The sequence below is a fragment of the Lissotriton helveticus genome, chromosome 7 (assembly GCF_964261635.1).
Source record: "Lissotriton helveticus chromosome 7, aLisHel1.1, whole genome shotgun sequence".
In the NCBI taxonomy this organism is placed as follows: Eukaryota; Metazoa; Chordata; class Amphibia; order Caudata; family Salamandridae; genus Lissotriton; species Lissotriton helveticus.
In genome coordinates, this window is record NC_136068.1 from 1,188,474,836 (window position 1) to 1,188,498,365 (window position 23,530).

Genomic DNA, 23,530 nt, shown 5'->3' on the forward strand with positions numbered 1-23,530 from the left:
GCGACTCTGCTTTGATCAGCCAGTCGTCCAGATATGGGAATACAGGTATCCCCGAACTCCTGAGATGTGCTGCCACCACTGCCATCACCTTAGTGAAGACTCGAGGCGCAGTAGTAAGACCAAACGGAAGAACCGCAAACTGGTAGTGTTGCAACCCAACCGTAAAACGGAGATACTTTCTGTGTGACTTCAAGATGGGAATAGGGAAATACGCATCCTGCAAGTCGATCGACACCATCCAGTCTTCTTCTAGCAGCGCTTGAAGAACCTGTGCAAGAGTGAGCATCTTGAACTTTTCCTGTTTCAGGTAAAGGTTCAAGATCCTGAGATCCAGAATTGGCCGAAGCCTGCCTTCTTTTTTGGGGATCAGGAAATACCAGGAGTAGCACCGCTGACCCCTTTCCTGCTCTGGAACCACCTCTATCGCACCTTTTCGAAACAGTGCCAGGACTTCCTCCTGCAGGAGAAGCAGGTGGTCCTCTGAACAATAACCTTGGCAAGGAGGATAGTTCGGGGGAAATTCCCGAAAGGGAAGAGCATACCCATTCCCCACGAGATTGAGAACCCAAAGATGCGATGTAATTAATTCCCAATCTCGTAGGAAATGGGTAAGCCGACCCCCCACTGGACCCACATGATCCGGAATGGCGGATCTAGGGCTGCTTTGCTGCGGTGGCTGGGGGCTGGGATGGGGAAGAGGAGGAAGCGTGACGGCCCCAAGCTCGGCCCCTTTGCTTGCCTCTATAAGCTCTGTCTAATGTGTTTTGCTGCTGCTGTGGCTGCTGCTGGGTTGACTTATAGGTTCGAAAAGAAGATCTGTCAAATCCTCTTGAACGTCTTCCAAAAGTGCCCCTGGTCTGAAGGCCCAACGACTTTGCTGTCGCTCTGCTGTCTTTAAAGCATTCCAAAGCAGCGTCTGCTTTTTTCCCCAAACAAACCAGACCCGTCAAATGGAAGATCCATTAATGCCGCCTTGACATCTGTGGAAAACTCACTTGACTTCAGCCATGCAGCTCTTCTTGTCGCTACGGAAGAACCCATGACCCTCGCCACAGAGTCCGCCGTGTCCAACCCACTTTGAATAACCTGCTTTGCTGCAGCTTGAGTATCAGAGATTACCTCTTGGAAGTCTTTTCTAACCTCCTCAGGTATCTTGAGCACCAACTGTTTCACAGTGTCCATAAGAGCGTGGATATAACGCCCCATCAAGCAGGTTGCGTTTGTGGACTTCAAAGCCATACTGGCAGAGGAGAAAACCTTTTTAGCAGCCTGATCCTGCTTTCTCGACTCCTTTTCTGCTGGGACCTGCGGAAATGCACCCGTAGATCTTTTGGAACAGGCAGCCTGCACTACCAAACTCTCCGGCAGAGGATGAGAGGTTAAAAATTCCGGGTCTTCAGGAGCTGCCCTATACCTCCTAGCTACAGCCCTAGATACAGCAGGAGCTGATACAGGATTTTTCCAAATCTCTAAAATTGGATCCTTTAAGGCATCATTAAAAGGTAGCAACAGTTCAGTCACTGATGAAGGAGAGTGAAGGACCTCTGTGAGCAGATTAGATTTAAATTCTGCAGTTGGTAGAGCAATGTTCAATAAACTTGCAGCCTTCTTTATCACCACATGATAAGGTGTCACATCCTTTGAGGGCTCATTAGAAACTGAAACAAGGTCCCATTCAGGTGACCGTTCTAGGCCACTAGCTACAGACAGGTCCTCAAAAGGGTCCTCAGATTCCTGTAGTTCGTCCTCCTCCAGATTTTCCTCTCGATATCTTTCTTCCTCCATTAATCTCTGGGCATCACGCCTAGATCTTTGCTTCACATTCGAAGCCGTCGAATCCGCAATCGACTCCGACGGAGCCGGCGTCGAACTAGACGTTGGACGAGGGAGAGATCCACGACGTCGCTCAGGGTTCGGCATCAAAGTTGATGGAACTGGCATCGAAGGAATCGGAGTCATTGATCTTGGCGTCGATGGCTTCGAAGTTGAAGGCCTCACCGGAGTCGGATAATGCCAATGCGGCGTCGGAGCCGGCATAAAGGGCATAAAGGGCGCAGGTGCATAGGATTGAGAAACACCCAGACCATATGCCATCGGACCCATGGGACCAGTAGGAGCCCCAGAGGAATACATAGTCCTTGAATAAATTCCGAACATCGCATTCAGGAAATGCGTAGGATCCTGACCTGGAGCCGGGAAGGCTGGGTACGAACCCCCAGGTTGCTCTTGAGGGTGTGGAGTCAAAACGACGTTGATCTCCTCTTCGGGCTGGTGCACTTCGGGCTGGTGCACCGGAGTCGCACGACCTTCGGGCAGCTGAGCCCCTCCCTCTCCAATCTCCTCCTCCTCACCTTCATCCTCCCGACCTGAAGGATGGGATGGGTCCGGAGATGGAACAGCTTTCTGCTTCGGCGAACTCGGCGAATTCGCATGCGACGCCTCAACTTCGGCATCCTGTTCTTCCGAAGCAGAAGATACTACCACCTTCTCGACCAGCTTCACCTGCGACTTCGGCTTGGAACCCGACTCCTTCCTCGATCGATGTCGGGATTCATGGGTTCTCTTTTTATGCTTCCTTTTTGAAGATCTTGAAGCATGGGCCGAGGATGAATCCGATCGCGACCTCGATCGAGACCTTGACTTCGAGCGTCGAGTCCGCGATCTTGATTTCTTCTTCTCTTTTCCTTCTTTAAACTTGGCAACAAGAAGTTTTGCCTCTCTTTCCCGGAGGGCCTTTGGTGTCATCTTCCTGCAGGATTGGCAGTCCTCGACGTCGTGGTCGGAGCTCAGACACCACAAACAGCATTCATGTGGATCTGTAATGGACATTATCTTGTTACATTCTCCGCAGGCTTTAAACCCGGTCTTCTTCGAGGTCATGTTGAAAGAGAGAAGACAAAGAGACTAGAAAAATAGCAAGTAACAAAGTTACAGCAAAGGCTACAGACGATCCCAGGAAACAGTTAGCGTCGACGACGCGGAATAAAGGGAACTGATGTCATCACGCCGGCGTGGGCCTATTATAGGCGTCGGTGACGTCAGCGGAGTCGCGAGCGATGCCGTGCCTCTATGACGTCCGAGTCCACGTCGGCGCGAAGCTACGAAAAGAATTTCCGAATGTTGCTGACGCAGGGGGATATTCACAAGGTGAGGAATCCACACGGCAGATGTATCGATCAGAAGTTAGATAGTACAGAAGGATCTGCTCCGGCCTTTTTCAGTAAAGGGATGACCATGGCTCGCTTCCATTCGGGGGGTATCAAGGCCTCCCGCATGGAGGCATTAAGATCGATAAGGACGCTTTTGGATGTGGCAGAGAGCTCACAAAGGATGTTAATAGGCAAAGGTTTAAGAGGAGACCCAGATTTAATACTGTTTAAACAATTTTGGTAAGACGTCTTTTCAAATGGGTGCCAGGAAAAAATCTTGGCTATCTGGTCACAATTACTGTGATATGTAGGATCCAATGCAGAAGCCATACTACACGAGGAAGAGGAAGGAGCAGAGAGTGACTTGTAAATGAGTTCGATCTTCTGGATAAAGAAGTCAGCAATGTTGTTACATTGATTTTCATCAAGGACAGGAGGGGGAGGGATGGTATCAGAGCCAGCTAACTTCTTCACTACCGAAAATAGAGCCCGAGGACGATTGATGCCTTGGTTATTGTGTTAGCAAAATAAAGAATGCGTGCCTCTTTACACGCCGAATGATAACTTTTAAGAACAGCTTTGTAAGCATCTTTACAAGTTAAAGAATACGATCTCCTCCATCTTCTTTCTAGTGCTTTACATTTAGACTTAATAACTTTTAGATTGTTTGTAAACCATGGGGCAGGGGGGTGATGAGTAAAGCTGTGGTTGGGTACAGGGGGGCAGACAGATGTCAATGCCATTGGTTAGCCAGTCTGAGACAGCAGTATTTAATGAAAGCAAAGGTAAAGTGACGTCAAGTATGCTAGTAGACAGTATAGTGTTAAAAGACTCCATATTCAACTTGCCCCAAGGTCTGAGACTACCTGAGCTAGTAGGAGGGGCCACTACCCTCGATGTAGAAGGCTGCTGGTTGAATGGAATTATAAAATGGTCGGACCAATCTAACTGGAGCGCAGGAGTACTACAGTCATAGCACAGATTAGACAAAATTGGATCCAGAAGGTGTCCTGCCTTATGAGTAGTGCCCTGATTGCATAACCGTAAGCTTAGAGCCACCAGATGAGAAAAAAAAGTGCGGCAGATGTGATTCTGATTATCTTCTAGGTGAAGGTTCAGGTCACCTAGGATTGTAAAATTCGCTGCCTTTAAAATAAAGGGAGCGATAAGGTCAGGGAAAGTGGAGGCCCAGGGGCCGGACTTCCCCGGAGGGCGATAAATTATAATGCCAGACAAGGTCAGCTGAGGGGATACCGAGAGTTTAAACAAAGCCGCTTCAGACTCTGTGATGGAAATAGCTTCAAATTTACAAAAATGAGTAGATTTATAAATTATAGCAATCCCCCCGCCTTTGCCTGTGTCACGATCATTCCTGTCGATGACATAGCCAGGAGGAAGAGCAGTGGCAATGTCGGGGCCCGAACTGGCATGAAGCCATGTTTCGGTCAGAAAGAGTGCATCTGGATGTTCAGTACTAAGAAGGTAAAAAATATGCTGTTTCTTTTTGGCCAGAGAACGATAATTAAGGCTTAAAAAATACTAATTCTGGCGACATGCCATTTTGGCAGAGGTGGTGCTGTGACAGACCGGAAGGCCAGTTCTGGAAATGGTGTTTATAAGACGCATAGGACCCAATGTAAAATTGCATTGAATGCAAGTAAAGCCGCGATAAGGAGGAGTACATAAAGCGCATTTAGGAGAAATATATTTACTAAGTCTGTGAAGTTGCGCAGCTGAGTATGTAATTCTCTTACTTACAGTGATCGCATTTTGACCATAATTTCTGGCCGCTGGGCGTGTCAGGGCGCGGACGGGCGCAGACGGGCTTGCCTCTGGCGCGCGCTGTGCGCTTGCATCTGTCCAATAAAATAGAGTCAAGGACCATAGAGTGCTGCTAGAATGTCGCTCGAAATGATACCAGCGAGAGGTGTCTGTGCGGCTAGAGAGGCTGAAAGTCAGGGGTCGGCCATACCATAGAGTATGGGATCATGCGAGCCAGGCAAACAACTACCACAGGTACAAATTTAAAAATTATTTAAAAGCAAGAGCATTCTAAATGAAATACAACAAAAAAGTATATATAGAACTAAGTTCTATGTGAATTAAAATGTTAGTGTGCTAGTATGCCAAAATGAAGTGCTTTTTAAAAGAGCGAGAATACAAAACTACAATTAAAATTAGCGTTTGACAAGCATTTAGTGAGCAAAATGTAACTGACACTAATTAGGATTAGGGAATGTGCTCACTACCCCACGTGGGGTGAGCACACCAAGGTTGTAGTCACGCTAAGGTCAGTAGCCCTCAAGACCCCTAAAAATGCCCCCTAAATACAGTATTTAGGGGGCAGTCCTAAACCAATAAGTAAGAAAAGAAACCAGAAGAAGAAGAAGAAACAAACAGCCGTGCCGAAGCTAACAAGAGGAGGACGCCTACTAACTTGGCCCCAGCCCGACCGGCCTGTCCCCAGCTCGAACCTGCATCAGCCAAACCCCAGTGTGTCCTGCAGCCAGCAGCCTCAAGAACCCCGAGGACCTGCCCACAAAAGTCAGAGTGTCAGTCAGTCAGAGTCTCTCTCTCTCTCTCTCTCAATCTCTCTCTCACTCTCTCAATCTCTCTCTCACTCTCTCTCTCTCGATCACTCTCTCTCTCTCGATCACTCTCTCTCGATCACACTCTCTCTCTCGATCACACTCTCTCTCTCGATCACACTCTCTCTCTCGATCACACTCTCTCTCTCTCGATCACTCTCTCTCTCTCGATCACTCTCTCTCTCTCTCGATCACTCTCTCTCTCTCGATCACTCTCTCTCTCTCTCGATCACTCTCTCTCTCTCTCGATCACTCTCTCTCTCTCTCGATCACTCTCTCTCTCTCTCGATCACTCTCTCTCTCGATCACTCTCTCTCTCTCTCGATCACTCTCTCTCTCTCTCGATCACTCTCTCTCTCTCTCGATCACTCTCTCTCTCGATCACTCTCTCTCTCTCGATCACTCTCTCTCTCTCGATCACTCTCTCTCTCTCTCGATCACTCTCTCTCTCTCTCGATCACTCTCTCTCTCTCTCGATCACTCTCTCTCTCTCTCGATCACTCTCTCTCTCTCTCGATCACTCTCTCTCTCTCTCGATCACTCTCTCTCTCTCTCGATCACTCTCTCTCTCTCTCGATCTCTCTCTCTCTCTCTCGATCTCTCTCTCTCTCTCTCGATCACTCTCTCTCTCTCGATCACTCTCTCTCTCTCGATCACTCTCTCTCTCGATCACTCTCTCGATCTCTCTCTCGATCTCTCTCTCTCTCTCTCGATCACTCTCTCGATCACTCTCTCTCTCTCTCGATCACTCTCTCTCTCTCGATCACTCTCTCTCTCTCTCGATCACTCTCTCTCTCGATCACTCTCTCGATCACTCTCTCGATCTCTCTCTCTCTCTCTCGATCTCTCTCTCTCTCTCTCTCTCTCGATCACTCTCTCTCTCTCTCGATCACTCTCTCTCTCTCTCGATCACTCTCTCGATCTCTCTCTCTCTCTCTCTCTCTCGATCACTCTCTCTCTCTCTCGATCACTCTCTCTCTCTCTCGATCACTCTCTCTCTCGATCACTCTCTCTCTCTCTCGATCACTCTCTCTCTCGATCACTCTCTCTCTCTCTCGATCACTCTCTCTCTCTCTCGATCACTCTCTCTCTCTCGATCACTCTCTCTCTCTCTCGATCACTCTCTCTCTCTCTCGATCACTCTCTCTCTCTCTCGATCACTCTCTCTCTCTCTCGATCACTCTCTCTCTCTCGATCACTCTCTCTCTCTCTCGATCACTCTCTCTCTCTCTCGATCACTCTCTCTCTCTCTCGATCACTCTCTCTCTCTCTCGATCACTCTCTCTCTCTCTCGATCACTCTCTCTCTCTCGATCACTCTCTCGATCTCTCTCTCGATCTCTCTCTCTCGATCACTCTCTCTCTCTCTCGATCACTCTCTCGATCTCTCTCTCTCTCTCTCTCTCTCGATCACTCTCTCTCTCTCTCGATCACTCTCTCTCTCTCTCGATCACTCTCTCTCTCTCTCGATCACTCTCTCTCTCTCTCGATCACTCTCTCTCTCTCGATCACTCTCTCTCTCTCTCGATCACTCTCTCTCTCTCTCGATCACTCTCTCTCTCTCTCGATCACTCTCTCTCTCTCTCGATCACTCTCTCTCTCTCTCGATCACTCTCTCTCTCTCTCGATCACTCTCTCTCTCTCGATCACTCTCTCGATCTCTCTCTCGATCTCTCTCTCTCGATCACTCTCTCTCTCTCTCGATCACTCTCTCGATCTCTCTCTCTCTCTCTCTCTCTCGATCACTCTCTCTCTCTCTCGATCACTCTCTCTCTCTCTCGATCACTCTCTCTCTCTCTCGATCACTCTCTCTCTCTCGATCACTCTCTCTCTCTCTCGATCACTCTCTCTCTCTCTCGATCACTCTCTCTCTCTCTCGATCACTCTCTCTCTCGATCACTCTCTCTCTCTCTCGATCACTCTCTCTCTCTCTCGATCACTCTCTCTCTCTCGATCACTCTCTCTCTCTCTCGATCACTCTCTCTCTCTCTCGATCACTCTCTCTCTCTCTCGATCACTCTCTCTCTCTCGATCACTCTCTCTCTCTCTCGATCACTCTCTCTCTCTCTCGATCACTCTCTCTCTCTCGATCACTCTCTCTCTCTCTCGATCACTCTCTCTCTCTCTCGATCACTCTCTCTCTCTCTCGATCACTCTCTCTCTCTCTCGATCACTCTCTCTCTCTCTCGATCACTCTCTCTCTCTCTCGATCACTCTCTCTCTCTCGATCACTCTCTCTCTCGATCACTCTCTCGATCTCTCTCTCGATCTCTCTCTCTCTCTCTCTCTCTCTCTCTCGATCACTCTCTCTCTCTCTCGATCACTCTCTCGATCTCTCTCTCTCTCTCTCTCTCGATCTCTCTCTCTCTCTCTCTCTCTCGATCACTCTCTCTCTCTCTCGATCACTCTCTCTCTCTCTCGATCACTCTCTCTCTCTCTCGATCACTCTCTCGATCTCTCTCTCTCTCTCTCTCTCTCGATCACTCTCTCTCTCTCTCGATCACTCTCTCTCTCTCTCGATCACTCTCTCTCTCTCTCGATCACTCTCTCTCTCTCTCGATCACTCTCTCTCTCGATCACTCTCTCTCTCTCTCGATCACTCTCTCTCTCTCTCTCTCGATCACTCTCTCTCTCTCTCTCTCGATCACTCTCTCTCTCTCGATCACTCTCTCTCTCTCTCGATCACTCTCTCTCTCTCTCGATCACTCTCTCTCTCTCTCGATCACTCTCTCTCTCTCTCGATCACTCTCTCTCTCTCGATCACTCTCTCTCTCTCTCGATCACTCTCTCTCTCTCTCGATCACTCTCTCTCTCTCTCGATCACTCTCTCTCTCTCGCGATCACTCTCTCTCTCGCGATCACTCTCTCTCTCTCGATCACTCTCTCTCTCTCGATCACTCTCTCTCTCTCGATCACTCTCTCGATCACTCTCTCTCTCTCTCTCGATCACTCTCTCTCTCTCTCTCGATCACTCTCTCTCTCTCTCGATCACTCTCTCTCTCTCTCTCGATCACTCTCTCTCTCTCTCGATCACTCTCTCTCTCTCTCGATCACTCTCTCTCTCTCTCGATCACTCTCTCTCGATCACTCTCTCTCTCTCGATCACTCTCTCTCTCTCGATCACTCTCTCTCTCTCTCGATCACTCTCTCTCTCTCTCGATCACTCTCTCTCTCTCTCGATCACTCTCTCTCGATCACTCTCTCTCTCTCTCGATCACTCTCTCTCGATCACTCTCTCTCTCTCTCGATCACTCTCTCTATCACTCTCTCTCTCTCGATCTCTCTCTCTCTCTCTCTCTCTCGATCACTCTCTCTCTCTCTCGATCTCTCTCTCTCTCTCTCGATCTCTCTCTCTCGATCACTCTCTCTCTCTCTCGATCACTCTCTCTCTCTCTCTCGATCACTCTCTCTCTCTCTCGATCACTCTCTCTCTCTCTCTCGATCACTCTCTCTCTCTCGATCACTCTCTCGATCACTCTCTCTCTCTCGATCACTCTCTCTCGATCACTCTCTCTCTCTCGATCACTCTCTCTCGATCACTCTCTCTCTCTCGATCACTCTCTCTCTCTCGATCACTCTCTCTCTCTCTCGATCACTCTCTCTCTCTCTCGATCACTCTCTCTCTCTCTCTCGATCACTCTCTCTCTCTCTCTCGATCACTCTCTCTCTCTCTCTCGATCACTCTCTCTCTCTCTCTCGATCACTCTCTCTCTCTCGATCACTCTCTCTCTCTCTCGATCACTCTCTCTCTCTCGATCACTCTCTCTCTCTCGATCACTCTCTCTCTCTCTCGATCACTCTCTCTCTCTCGATCACTCTCTCTCTCTCTCGATCACTCTCTCTCTCTCTCGATCACTCTCTCTCTCTCTCGATCACTCTCTCTCTCGATCACTCTCTCTCTCGATCACTCTCTCTCTCTCGATCACTCTCTCTCTCTCTCGATCACTCTCTCTCTCTCTCGATCACTCTCTCTCTCTCGATCACTCTCTCTCTCTCTCGATCACTCTCTCTCTCTCGATCACTCTCTCTCTCTCGATCACTCTCTCTCTCTCGATCACTCTCTCTCTCTCGATCACTCTCTCTCTCTCGATCACTCTCTCTCTCTCTCGATCACTCTCTCTCTCTCTCGATCACTCTCTCTCTCTCTCGATCACTCTCTCTCTCTCTCGATCACTCTCTCTCTCTCTCGATCACTCTCTCTCTCTCGATCACTCTCTCTCTCTCGATCACTCTCTCTCTCTCGATCACTCTCTCTCTCTCGATCACTCTCTCTCTCTCGATCACTCTCTCTCTCTCTCTCGATCACTCTCTCTCTCTCTCTCGATCACTCTCTCTCTCTCTCTCTCTCGATCACTCTCTCTCTCTCTCTCTCTCGATCACTCTCTCTCTCTCTCTCTCTCGATCACTCTCTCTCTCTCTCTCTCTCGATCACTCTCTCTCTCTCTCTCTCTCGATCACTCTCTCTCTCTCGATCACTCTCTCTCTCTCGATCACTCTCTCTCTCTCGATCACTCTCTCTCTCTCGATCACTCTCTCTCTCTCGATCACTCTCTCTCTCTCGATCACTCTCTCTCTCTCGATCACTCTCTCTCTCTCGATCACTCTCTCTCTCTCGATCACTCTCTCTCTCTCGATCACTCTCTCTCTCTCTCGATCACTCTCTCTCTCTCTCGATCACTCTCTCTCTCTCTCGATCACTCTCTCTCTCTCGATCACTCTCTCTCTCGATCACTCTCTCTCTCGATCACTCTCTCTCTCGATCACTCTCTCTCTCTCGATCACTCTCTCTCTCTCGATCACTCTCTCGATCACTCTCTCTCTCTCGATCACTCTCTCTCTCTCGATCACTCTCTCTCTCTCGATCACTCTCTCTCTCTCGATCACTCTCTCTCTCTCGATCACTCTCTCTCTCTCTCGATCACTCTCTCTCTCTCTCGATCACTCTCTCTCTCTCTCGATCACTCTCTCTCTCTCGATCACTCTCTCTCTCTCGATCACTCTCTCTCTCGATCACTCTCTCTCTCGATCACTCTCTCTCTCTCTCTCTCTCGATCACTCTCTCTCTCTCTCTCTCTCGATCACTCTCTCTCTCTCTCTCTCTCGATCACTCTCTCTCTCTCGATCACTCTCTCTCTCTCGATCACTCTCTCTCTCTCGATCACTCTCTCTCTCTCGATCACTCTCTCTCTCTCGATCACTCTCTCTCTCGATCACTCTCTCTCTCGATCACTCTCTCTCTCTCGATCACTCTCTCTCTCTCGATCACTCTCTCTCTCTCTCGATCACTCTCTCTCTCTCGATCACTCTCTCTCTCTCGATTAGCCCACCAACAAACTCCAGCTCCGGCAGGATCAGCGAGTCTGCACCACTTTGCACCTGATGCCCACAGCCCGAGTTCGAGGGACCCAACACAAAGAGGTCTCCCTGGCGATCCTGACCAGAGATTCGGTGACCCCCGACCTGCCTCAAGCCTCCAGCAGACACCGGCAGCCTCATTCCGGAAGGTCCTCCCCAACCACGACCAGAAGCTGGTAAGAAGATCAGACCTTAAAAGGCACCTCTGCACCCTACGCCCCAGGGCCTTGGGTGGCCCAACCGACTGTGCCGAACCAACCCCCAGCATCCCAATTTACCTCTCCAAGTGTTGGTCGCACCTAGAAGACCTTCGTCACGAGCCTGCAGTGTGTTAGCAAACCGGAGATTCCCCATTGAAAGCTACAGGGCTTCCGACTTTCGACGCCAAAACAGCACTCTGCACCCAGCCTTCCCAGTGCCGCTGAGGGTGCACCTTTCGTGCTGACTCAAAACCCCATTTGCCCTGAGATTAAGTCCAGGAGCTTTGCTCCCACAACCCAGTGGCCTGCGCGTCACCAGCCACAAACTGGAGGCCCCCTATCCCCCATTTCATAACATTGAGCCTCAGCACTCTGCAACAGGCCGCCCTAGTGCTGCTGAGGATGTAACAAGAGTGCATCCTTGACCCTGGGGGACCCCTGAGTCTTCCCCCAGAATACCAACTCCCACACAAAGTACTTACCTGTTAACCAATAGCACTATTTTCCTCCATAGGATAACAATGTCTGTTTTTCTGTGAAAAGTTTCTAAGTTGGAAAATCTATGAAAACCTTTAAAATTGTAACTAAATAACAAAAACGCTTTTACTTACCCGATTACAGGAAATGTCCCAGTGCAGTATGCAGGTATACAGTACTATGTAAGAAAAGTAATCTACTTAAGATTCTACTAAAAAAGCCTATACAAAGTATATGTACAGCATATCAAAAGCATTGCATTACCAGTAACTCAACTGTAAACAAATCAAAGTGCATATACAATTGAACTGTTGACAAAGTATGTATTACTTACCTGTGCCAGGCGTGCTTGGTTCTAGAAAATGAAATAACTAAAATAATATTTTTTATACAAAACCAATTGATGTGAAGTTTAGTTTTTGAGTGTGTGATATAATTTGCTGATTGAGTGTGTACAACAAATGCTTAACACTACTCTCTGATAAAGCCTTACTGCTCAACCACACTACCACAAATAGAGAGTGAGGTGCTATCTACATTTACCTCTGCCTACCTTTGGGGTTCCACTGGACTCTGTGCACACTATACCTCACTTTGGTATAATATATACAGAGCCAGCTTTCTACATATGTGGTTGCTGCTGGAGTGGGGTTTCATCCCCCCTCAACCAGTAACCCAATTGGTCACATTGCTGGCAGCTGTGGGATTCAATACTTGTGTCTGTGCAGTACCAAATAGTAATTTTGTAAATAAATAATTTGATAACGTTTTTTTTTATTCTCCTTGATTGGCTCATTTATTTTTTCAAAAATTCACCCTTATTCTGCCGGATTGTCAGTGCCTGTGACTACACCTGCAAGGATAGAGTATGAGCTTGCGAACGTGGATAACTACATTGTGGTTAAGAAACAAGAGTTCTGTAAGGAGAGGGGACTTCCAGCTAAAACGAACACCAGAAAGCTGGAGCTCCAGAAGGCTCAGAGGACCTGGGCGGAGGTTCATCAATCACTGGAAGCAGCAGAGACAGCAGCAGAATACCAGGAAGGGAAGGATGGTGTGGAGGAGCAAGAGTAGGACCTGGGCACAGGTCTTGAGTTGCAGCACCTAGAAGGGTGAGAAGGGGAGGACAACATGTCCACAGAATTGGTGCCCCCTCCCATGCCAAGGAGCTGTATATCTTTCAACAGCCTGTCCCCATAGGAGCTGGAGGACAGGACAGCTGAAAGAAACATCAAGCTGCAGCTAGCCAGACTCACGTTGGAGCCAGAGGAGGGAAATGTCAAGGCAGTGGCCGAGAGACCTTTAGTTGAAAAGAAATTGGCCATGGAGTAGAAACTTGTTTTGTATCAACTGGTTCATGAACGAAGCCTGAGAGAGTTGGAACTCGAGGCAAAGCAAATGGATTCCAGCAGTAATGGTGGCAGCAATACTGCAGTGTTCAATGGAGATAACGAGGTCCACATTCCTAAAGACCTGGTGGCTAGCTATGTGGTGGGGGATGATATTCACAAGCAGTAGCCCCAAGGATGCAAAGGGTTTCAGAGAAATATTGGGGAGCAAGTCTCTGGAAGCATATACCTACAGTGAGGAGAGACACCCTACTCACACTAGAGATAGGATACCAGATAAAGTGTGCCCTTATGAAAGCCATCCTTGTCGCCAAGTTTGGAATCAGCCCAAAGAAATACTGCATGAGATTTAGGGACAGTCAATCTGCCAAACTAGTCTTGGTTGGATTTCCTGGATTATTCCAGTAAGGCATGGAGTGGTTGGGTGTGTGGCAGCAAAGTGAATACTTTTACTAGGTTGTACAATCTTGCTTTGAGAGGGTACATGTTCAGTACATGCTTTGTGAAGCTATGCCAGGACCTGCTTTACAGCAAGATCACTGCCCTCAGAAAGCTTGAAAAGGAGGTAGACCTCTGGATTAGTACCAAAGTGTCTAAGAAGGTCCCTGGGAGTGACCCCAAGAAGGGTTGTTCAGGTTTCCCCCAGCAGAGTGAGGGGGAGGTCAAGGAAGACACTAACAAGTCCCCAAATAAGATAGGAGGAAAGGGTTCCCAAATCCCTTCTGAGAAACAGGTTCTGGTGGGCAGTGGTCCAGGGCGCCTCATTCCCAACCCCACTGATTTGAGCGATCCCAGCTAGGACACAAGCAGGGGTGCTCTCTCCGTCCTAAGGAACCACCCACATGTGGGACCTCCACAGGAGTGGCCAATGTGGCCTTAGAGGTAAGTAGTCCCCAAGGACAGGAGGTAGACCATGCCTTTATCTCCATTAATTGGGAGGTGAACTCACAGGGTAGACTTGAGAACCCTGAGGGTGGAAGTCATCCCTTCCACCAGGTCAAAGTGAATGGGGTCACTGAGGGACAACGGGTGAGCCAGAAAATGGCAGTGGAAAGGCTGTTTTCCCCTGAAGCTGTACACCGGACAGGCATGTAGAGTAACTTCGGCCCAGGAGCAGGACTTTTTCTGCTCCATGGATAAGGTATCCCTGGAATAGGTTGGGGTGACCCAGAGGAGGATCATAGATAGTCCATAGATGCCCATTGACTGTATTCTGGGGGATGAGTTCCCCCCGGTGTTGGAAGAGCTGGGAGGGGAGGTCGCCCAGGGTGTTCTGAAAACTCAGATTTTTTAGAGTATCACTTTCAAGCGAAGAGTACAGAGGCCCTGATGGATGGGTAGGGGAAGGAAGGCCTCACCCTTGACACCTGTTCAGCCTTGGGATACAGACCCTGAGCTGAATGGCCAGTCCAGCTACCATCTGTGGACTGGGGGGGAAGGAGAGTGGAAAAAGGGTGGCTAACACCCAGGGCTGATGCTCCCACCCTGAAAAACTTCAGAGGTCAGCAAACCCTGGTTCTTGACACTGACAGCAGTCAGTGGACTCTGTTGGTTGATGTCCTTATGGGCAGAGTTTTACCTGCGTGTGGACAGAAGTCTGATCCTTGGGGTGGAATGGACCATGTCTCTTTGTTAGCCATGGGACTATGGTTTGCCTACTGGATGCATTTTTGAGCAAGTTAAGATTAGGTACTGCACAGATGGGAACCACAGGTGAAGAGAAGGGTTCTCCATGGGGTAGTTCAGTGACTCAGGGGAGTATAGACAGAGGAATCCAACTAAGTTCAGAGGGGCACAGGACTGGCAAGGGGCTTTACAGTAGAGGGCCACTGTCCATGTTCAATCGCCTAAGAAGGGAAGCCAATCAAGGGATTTTGGCTGAAGAGTGGGTTGTGTTGGACTTGGCCCTTTCTGCAGTCTCATTCCCAAACCTCTTGCCTTTAACCCTCCTAGAGGTGGTGCTGTGACAGACCGGAAGGCCAGTTCTGGAAATAGTGTTTATAAGACGCATAGGACCCAATGTAAAATTACATTGAATGCAAGTATAGCCGCGATAAGGAGGAGTACATACAGCGCATTTAGGAGAAATATATTTACTAAGACTGTGAAGTTGCACAGCTGAGTATGTAATTCTCTTACTTACAGTGATCGCATTTTGACAATTTCTGGCCGCTTGGTGTATCAGGGCGCGGATGGGCGCAGACGGGCTTGCCTCTGTGAATTTGTTTTTGTAGGCCTCTGTACACTTTACCACTAGTAACTAGTGCTAAAGTACTTGTGCTCTCTCCTGTAAACATGGTAAAATTGGCTTACAACCAAATGACACATTTAATGTACTTGTGAGTCCCTAGTAAAGTGGTACTACATGTATCCAGGGCCTGTAAATTAAATGTACTGGCCAGCAGCACTAATTGTGCCCCGCTTAAGTAGTCTTTTAAAACATGTCTCTGGCCTGCCATGTGCAGTTTTAAACTGCCATTTTGAGCTGGAGAAATAAACCTTTTGCCAGGCCTAAATCTTTCTTTTTAATACATGCAAGTCACCCTTAGGGTAAGGCCCTACACAGCCCAAAGAGCAGGTCTGCTACTACTGCAAGGCCTATTTCTCCCAAAGGATAACATTAGGTTACGTTATTTCATTTAATAAGTGATAATTTTCAATTGGGAGGAAGTAGGAATATCAAGTGTGGTCTCCAAAGAATTGTAATTTAAAACCCTCTTTAATGGATTTCAAGTCACAATTCTGAAAATGCCACTTTTAGAAAGTTGGCATTTTCTTGTCCTAACAATTTGGTGTCTGCAGTCTGTATCCTGAGTTACATGACTAGGTGTGGCTGGCAGTTGGTCATTGTGTACTGCTCCTAGGCAGGGGGACAAAGTGAGAACAGGTACTGACCGGATCAGCCATTTCGGTCACGGTGAGGGGAAGGAGCGGTCACCTACCACACTTGCACATTACAAAGGCTCTTACTCAGCACAGTCATAAAGGGTTTCGCACAAGTCTTTTGTACCCCCAGACCACCTGGGGCCAAGGCAGTGAGGCAAGAAATTCAAAACACCTCTGTAGGTGGGGAGTGCCCTAGAAGCTTCTCCCAACTCAGGGTGGACCCTCAGACCCAACCATTCAATACACTTGTGGACCTGTGGAAGACTCCGAAGAGCCACTGTGCTTCTCTGCAACTCTGCTGCCTGAGTGAGAAAGACTGGACCTGCATCGTGAACCCAGGACCAACAGAGTGACTCTATGGCCTAGGTGTCTGGCCTCCTGATCACATCATCAGCTACAGAAAAGGATCTAACCATCCTGAACCCTGCACCGGGTCTCAGCCTGCAGTGAGTGCTAACCGCCCCTAGCCCCAAGTGGGCCCCCTTCAGTCCTGGACCCTTGGAAGTGGAGCTAAAGGTGCTCTGCCAGCCCAGCTGTGCTTTCATCAGAATTGATGCAGCGTGACCCAAACCTGATGCAGCTCTTAACAACGCCTTATCAGAACTGACGAAGCCTCGATGCAAGCCTGCATCGCAGCCAGCACAGCTCATCGGAACGTCCGCTGCACAACGCATCCTCGAAGCAGACCTAGCAGTTTCGCATTGGAACAGACGCAGCCCCGAAGCAAGCCTGCATCACAGCTCTAGGATTTGAGGCACTTTCTCAGCAGGGCCAACTTGGTCCCTGAACCCGGCCCGCGGTCTATTGCGGTCAGCCTGAACTTGTGACTTTGTCCTGCCCCAGCGCAACCAGATAACCACAGTTGGTGCTTTGTGCTTTTAAGCACAATTTCTTTTTCAAAATCTTAAAAACTGCACATCTCCGGTTCTACTAATTGGATTATTGTCATTTAAGTGTCAAATAATTGATCACATTATACTCTATTTTTTAAATTGGTGGTGGAATTTTTCTTGTGTTGTGCTTTCACTTTATTACTGTTTGAAGTGCTGCATAAATATTTTATACAATGCCTCCAAAGTAAGCCAGACTGCTTTTCTACCAAAGCTACCAGAGAGTTGAGCACAGGTTAATTTGGGGCTTACTTTTGTTTCACCCTTACAAGGATTGTGGTGGCTGCTTTAGTAGGGTTTCACCGTAACCCAATTTCCTACAGTGATTATGTGCTCTGTACTTCATCTCTGGTTTTAAGCAATTGAAATCTTTTTGTTGATATTTGCTGTAGGAAAGCAAGTTTAAAGCAGAATGTACACCATTGTATGTTTTATAGAGTCAAGGACTCTGCAGAAGATCTGCATTTACCAGTCAAATATTTAAGTATTATGTCAAGTACAGTAAGAAACAAAAATAAGAAAGAAGCAAAGCATCTCACAAGACACTGTAAAACTCTGCGTACCAAATCCAGTTCTGTTAACTTGCGAGACAGGTTTTCTGACATCTCATGTAACTCTTGCTCAGATAATCTGTTGTCTGCCCTTCTGCGGGAAAGCGGTTCCTCTGTGAATGAAGCTGAATTGTCCTTTCTTGGCACATGTGAACTAGAATTAAACAATGTAAATATGGTTGGTCAGCAGATTCTCCATAGGACACAGTTTATGAACCTTTCACGGTGACATGTAAACAGAGTTTGTATTATCATTAACAAAATATGCTTTATCTAAGTACAACTGCTTGCTTTGAAACCTCGAAGGAAACCACAAATGCCACTGAGGTATCCGGTCTTCTATCCTACTCTGATGGGAAATATTGCGATTCCTGTGGGCTTCATCATAGCTCTTGGTTCTAACTGTGGGCTTTTACATTGCAATATACCTAATTGGAGCTGAAAATTGCAATGAATCTATGTGTGAACTTTACAAACTGGGGCCTTTATTTAGGGGTGAAGTCGGGCTACTACACCCATGCCTCGAAGCTGACTGATGATCTATCCAATAGCTTGCTACTATTTTGTGTCTTTATATTTACATTTTTGTTTTCTACTTCAACCTCTCCGGCACCCCTGAAACAGGTCTACCAATACAAGTTAAATTTCGAAAATATGTGGACTGAACCTAGCTGAAGCCCAACAAGAGGAAATGCAACTTGTATCTATTAAACGATGAAGGACAGCCATGTCTACCAGAAGAGATTTACTGGAGTTGGGCAATGCACAAAAAACACTGTACCAAAAAATAAGCATTCAATAGGATATAAACACACCCTTTTCTGTCCAGATAAACACACCAGTCTAGGAAACACATTGTAACTTTTCATGTTATAGAAGGAGGGAAGCAAAGTTCAGGTCATGACATGGTAACATGTTATTCACAAACGAGAGTGGCCTTACAGGCAAGCTGGCAAAGTACAAACAGTACTGAACTTGGCTGTCAAAAATGATTGGATGACACGAGGGCAGGAAAACCATCCAGAATTCTCTTTAAGGGCTCTCAATATAGTGTGAATGTAAACATTAAAGTCCCCCAACTAACTCTCCCTTTACACAAGGTATTCTCTTGTCCCAAGATGTTCCTCTTGCATTTTCACTTTTCGACTATGTTTTTAAAGGGCCCCTAATCCAAGTAACAGCCCAATAGCCATAAAAAGCAACTCTAGTGCGGACCACCCGAGATGGCAGACAATCTCTAAAGAGCTCCCGTGCTGGACCCCACATCGGCGCCATTCTCTTGCTAGCTGCCCGAGTTGGGCTCGGTAGGGCTTCTGGACTCCTCGGGAATAACCCCCCCCACACCCCAAAACCCCTAGAACTAGTTATTGAGATGGGATTCTCCCCCTCCTACTTTCAAACCCACAGCCCGACCGCAGACACGAAGATGGCTGCACAGCCTGATCAGGCAGACTCCGGAAGACTGAGCCTGGAAATCTGTTTCAAAACCGACAGCCTACCTGGAGACTATTACCCCACTAATAATTACCGAGGGTCGTGAGCAAGCATAACATCTATGACAAAATCTATGATCTCTAAAGGACAACCAGAGACAACCGCTGCATCAAACGAGTAATCGAGTCTTTTCAAATTAATTTGTAATTGTCATTTTCAAGTTTCTCATTACAAATTCATTCATTCTTTCAAGTGGTAAATATAATCTTCAAACGTCAAAAAATGCATCCACAATTTTACTTTCTGAATCCCTATGCATTTCGGGCTGGATTAGCCCTTCATCAGGGGAGTAATCTGCAAACAAATAAAAATGAACTTTGTTCAGGGATGAAGTCTCCTCGGCACATTACAAACATACATAACATGTTACTCATGTAAATCAAAAAGTCACCGTGTCACTAATCTAAGTGAACAGCAAATAATATTCATGATACATCCAAATCTTTAAATTAGTCATCCTGTTCGAATTAAATGGCGAACTATGAAAAGTGCAAACAGTCAAAAGAAAAACCGTGACCAAAATCAACAGGGTGAAATTTATTGTGTGCTCAAGGGTGCAGTTATAAGCGTAAACATTGTGAAAACCGAAGCAAGCAACGTTCATGCAAAAGTTCGACATACACGCGAAAAATAAAACTTACTAAAGAATGGTGTGAAGACGCTAAGCGCCACAGGTTCCACCTCTCGTGTACGGGGTGATCAAACCGCTGATCTTATTTAATGCAGCACCCGAGGTGTGTGCTAGTAAACATTGACAACGGACTCCAAAACAGTCCGAAACTTGGGGGCCATTTTGAAACAGTCAAAAAATTAAAATGTGTGTCAGCCATCTTTGAAAGGTGAAAAAAGACGTGAAAGAAAGAATACAGTGAAACGCTCATGCAGCGTGGCGCCGTGTGTTTAATATTAAGGAAAATTAGACACAAAAGTGAATAAAAGTAATGAATCAATGTGAAAAGTGCATGCTCAGTGTGCAGAGCAAAGATAATCGATTATCGGAGTATCAGATGGTGAGTTCAAAGATAAAACAGAAATTCAATGCGATCATTCAGTCCGGTGGGTTGCATCGTGCTCAAATAGCATATCCAGAAGTTTTCCCTTTGTAACAATCTAGATTTCGGGTTCATGCCTTCTTGGTTCACCACATTTTCCAGGATCATAAATTTTAGTTGAGCAACATTATGTCTATGTTCAACAAAGTGTGTGGCCACAGATGATTTCATGTTAGCAGTTCTTATATCGCTCTTGTGCTCAAGGATTCTGGTTCTAATCTTCCTTTCCGTGTGTCCCACATAGCACAGTCCACATGGGCACTTCAGTAGATAGATCACATTAGATGAATTGCAAGTCCCATTGACCTTGAGTTTGATAGGGTATCCTTTCATTGGATGGCATAAAATATTACCCTTGATGATAGTATTGCAATTGCTGCAATTGTAACATGGTTGAAGTCCTTTGAATCTAGAGATTGAGCTTTCAGTCTTGGGGTTAGTTAACAGTTCTTTGATGTTTGGACCACGAGTACAGGCAAAAATTGGTTTGTATTCAAACAAACCTCTGAAGTCAGGTTCTTTGCTTAATAATGACCAGTGTCTTAGAATGATACTTCGGTATTTGTTACTCAAGGTGGAAAATCTAGAAACCACTGTCATACGTTTATGTTCAGACTTAAATTTAGGTTTGAGTAAATCTTCTCTTTTCATTGTTCCACACTTGGATCTGGCATTATTGACAATTTCTTCAGGGTATCCTCGATCTCTGAATCTTTGGCACATGATTTGCATTTGTTGTTCACATTCAGCGTCATCTGAGACAATGCGTTTGATTCTCATAAGTTGTGATAACGGAAGGTTGTTCCTGAGATTCTGCCTGTGAAAACTCGTATAATGTAAGGTACTGTTACGATCCGTCTCTTTTCTGTAGATGGTTGTTCGAAATTTAAGGTTCTCCATTGTCAGCTGTACATCAAGGTAATTTATGGTATGCTGATTGTATAACCATGTGAATTGAATACGATCATTAATGTTGTTCAAGCTCTCCAAAAAATTTACCAATTTCTCTTCTGGGCCAGACCACAGTAAGAAAATATCATCGATATAGCGGATGTACAATCTGCCTGATTGAATCCATGCTGGTAGGTTTAAAATATTCCTCTGCTCAAAATAGTGCATGAACAAATTCGCATAGACTGGTGCGGCACAATTGCCCATTGAGGTCCCGTTAAGTTGGAGGTAGCATGTGTCTCTCCAAGTAAAATAACTTTGGTACAGGGTAAATCCTAACAGTTCCATCATCCATACTGTGGTCTGGCCCAGAAGAGAAATTGGTAAATTTTTTGGAGAGCTTGAACAACATTAATGATCGTATTCAATTCACATGGTTATACAATCAGCATACCATAAATTACCTTGATGTACAGCTGACAATGGAGAACCTTAAATTTCGAACAACCATCTACAGAAAAGAGACGGATCGTAACAGTACCTTACATTATACGAGTTTTCACAGGCAGAATCTCAGGAACAACCTTCCGTTATCACAACTTATGAGAATCAAACGCATTGTCTCAGATGACGCTGAATGTGAACAACAAATGCAAATCATGTGCCAAAGATTCAGAGATCGAGGATACCCTGAAGAAATTGTCAATAATGCCAGATCCAAGTGTGGAACAATGAAAAGAGAAGATTTACTCAAACCTAAATTTAAGTCTGAACATAAACGTATGACAGTGGTTTCTAGATTTTCCACCTTGAGTAACAAATACCGAAGTATCATTCTAAGACACTGGTCATTATTAAGGAAAGAACCTGACTTCAGAGGTTTGTTTGAATACAAACCAATTTTTGCCTATACTCGTGGTCCAAACATCAAAGAACTGTTAACTAACCCCAAGACTGAAAGCTCAATCTCTAGATTCAAAGGACTTCAACCATGTTACAATTGCAGCAATTGCAATAATATCATCAAGGGTAATATTTTATGCCATCCAATGAAAGGATACCCTATCAAACTCAAGGTCAATGGGACTTGCAATTCATCTAATGTGATCTATCTACTGAAGTGCCCATGTGGACTGTGCTATGTGGGACACACGGAAAGGAAGATTAGAACCAGAATCCTTGAGCACAAGAGCGATATAAGAACTGCTAACATGAAATCATCTGTGGCCACACACTTTGTTGAACATAGACATAATGTTGCTCAACTAAAATTTATGATCCTGGAAAATGTGGTGAACCAAGAAGGCATGAACCCGAAATCTAGATTGTTACAAAGGGAAAACTTCTGGATATGCTATTTGAGCACGATGCAACCCACCGGACTGAATGATCGCATTGAATTTCTGTGTTATCTTTGAACGCACCATCTGATACTCCGATAATCGATTATCTTTGCTCTGCACACTGAGCATGCACTTTTCACATTGATTCATTACTTTTATTCACTTTTGTGTCTAATTTTCCTTAATATTAAACACACGGCGCCACGCTGCATGAGCGTTTCACTGTATTCTTTCTTTCACGTCTTTTTTCACCTTTCAAAGATGGCTGACACACATTTTAATTTTTTGACTGTTTCAAAATGGCCCCCAAGTTTCGGACTGTTTTGGAGTCCGTTGTCGATGTTTACTAGCACACACCTCGGGTGCTGCATTAAATAAGATCAGCGGTTTGATCACCCCGTACACGAGAGGTGGAACCTGTGGCGCTTAGCGTCTTCACACCATTCTTTAGTAAGTTTTATTTTTCGCGTGTATGTCGAACTTTTGCATGAACGTTGCTTGCTTCGGTTTTCACGAAGTTTACGCTTATAACTGCACCCTTGAGCACACGATAAATTTCACCCTGTTGATTTTGGTCACGGTTTTTCTTTTGACTGTTTGCACTTTTCATAGTTCGCCATTTAATTCGAACAGGATGACTAATTTAAAGATTTGGATGTATCATGAATATTATTTGTTGTTCACTTAGATTAGTGACACAGTGACTTTTTGATTTACATGAGTAACATGTTTTGTATGTTTGTAATGTGCCGAGGAGACTTCATCCCTGAACAAAGTTCATTTTTATTTGTTTGCAGATTACTCCCCTGATGAAGGGCTAATCCAGCCCGAAATGCATAGGGATTCAGAGAGTAAAATTGTGGATGCATTTTCTGACGTTTGAAGATTATATTTACCACTTGAAAGAATGAATGAATTTGTAATGAGAAACTTGAAAATGACAATTACAAATTAATTTGAAAAGACTCGATTACTCGTTTGATCTTCATTATACCTACGGGTATTATACCACGCGGTGCGCTGGGGGACAACTCCCATTGGGAGATTGCTACTTTGTGTTTCATTCAACGCTGATTTGTCTAGACAGCGAAGCCCTGGCTTGCACGCAATAACAGTTCATCAGTTTAACTTATACTTAAATAGACGGTGCGTGTCTTACCTCAATTTTGTATAACCGCTGCATCGCCAACAAAGACAGTGAAACCTTAAAGGAAGAGGTGCCAACAATCAGGGACAACGTCCCAGCAGAAGGCGGTCTTTAAGGGGCCCATATACCACCAGGCCAGCACACTTCATGGTCAGACGA

At 46.2% G+C, this 23,530-nt stretch overlaps 1 protein-coding gene across 1 annotated transcript in view; it reads right to left on the reverse strand.

The window, feature by feature from the left end:
* CEP95 (centrosomal protein 95) overlaps positions 1 to 23,530 on the reverse strand; it is a 754,590-nt gene that overhangs the window by 384,007 nt on the left and 347,053 nt on the right. The window contains exon 11 of the mRNA XM_078654338.1: positions 17,457 to 17,598. Coding sequence (XP_078510464.1) covers positions 17,457 to 17,598 — 142 coding nt within the window. The remainder of the gene's footprint in view (positions 1 to 17,456; positions 17,599 to 23,530) is intronic.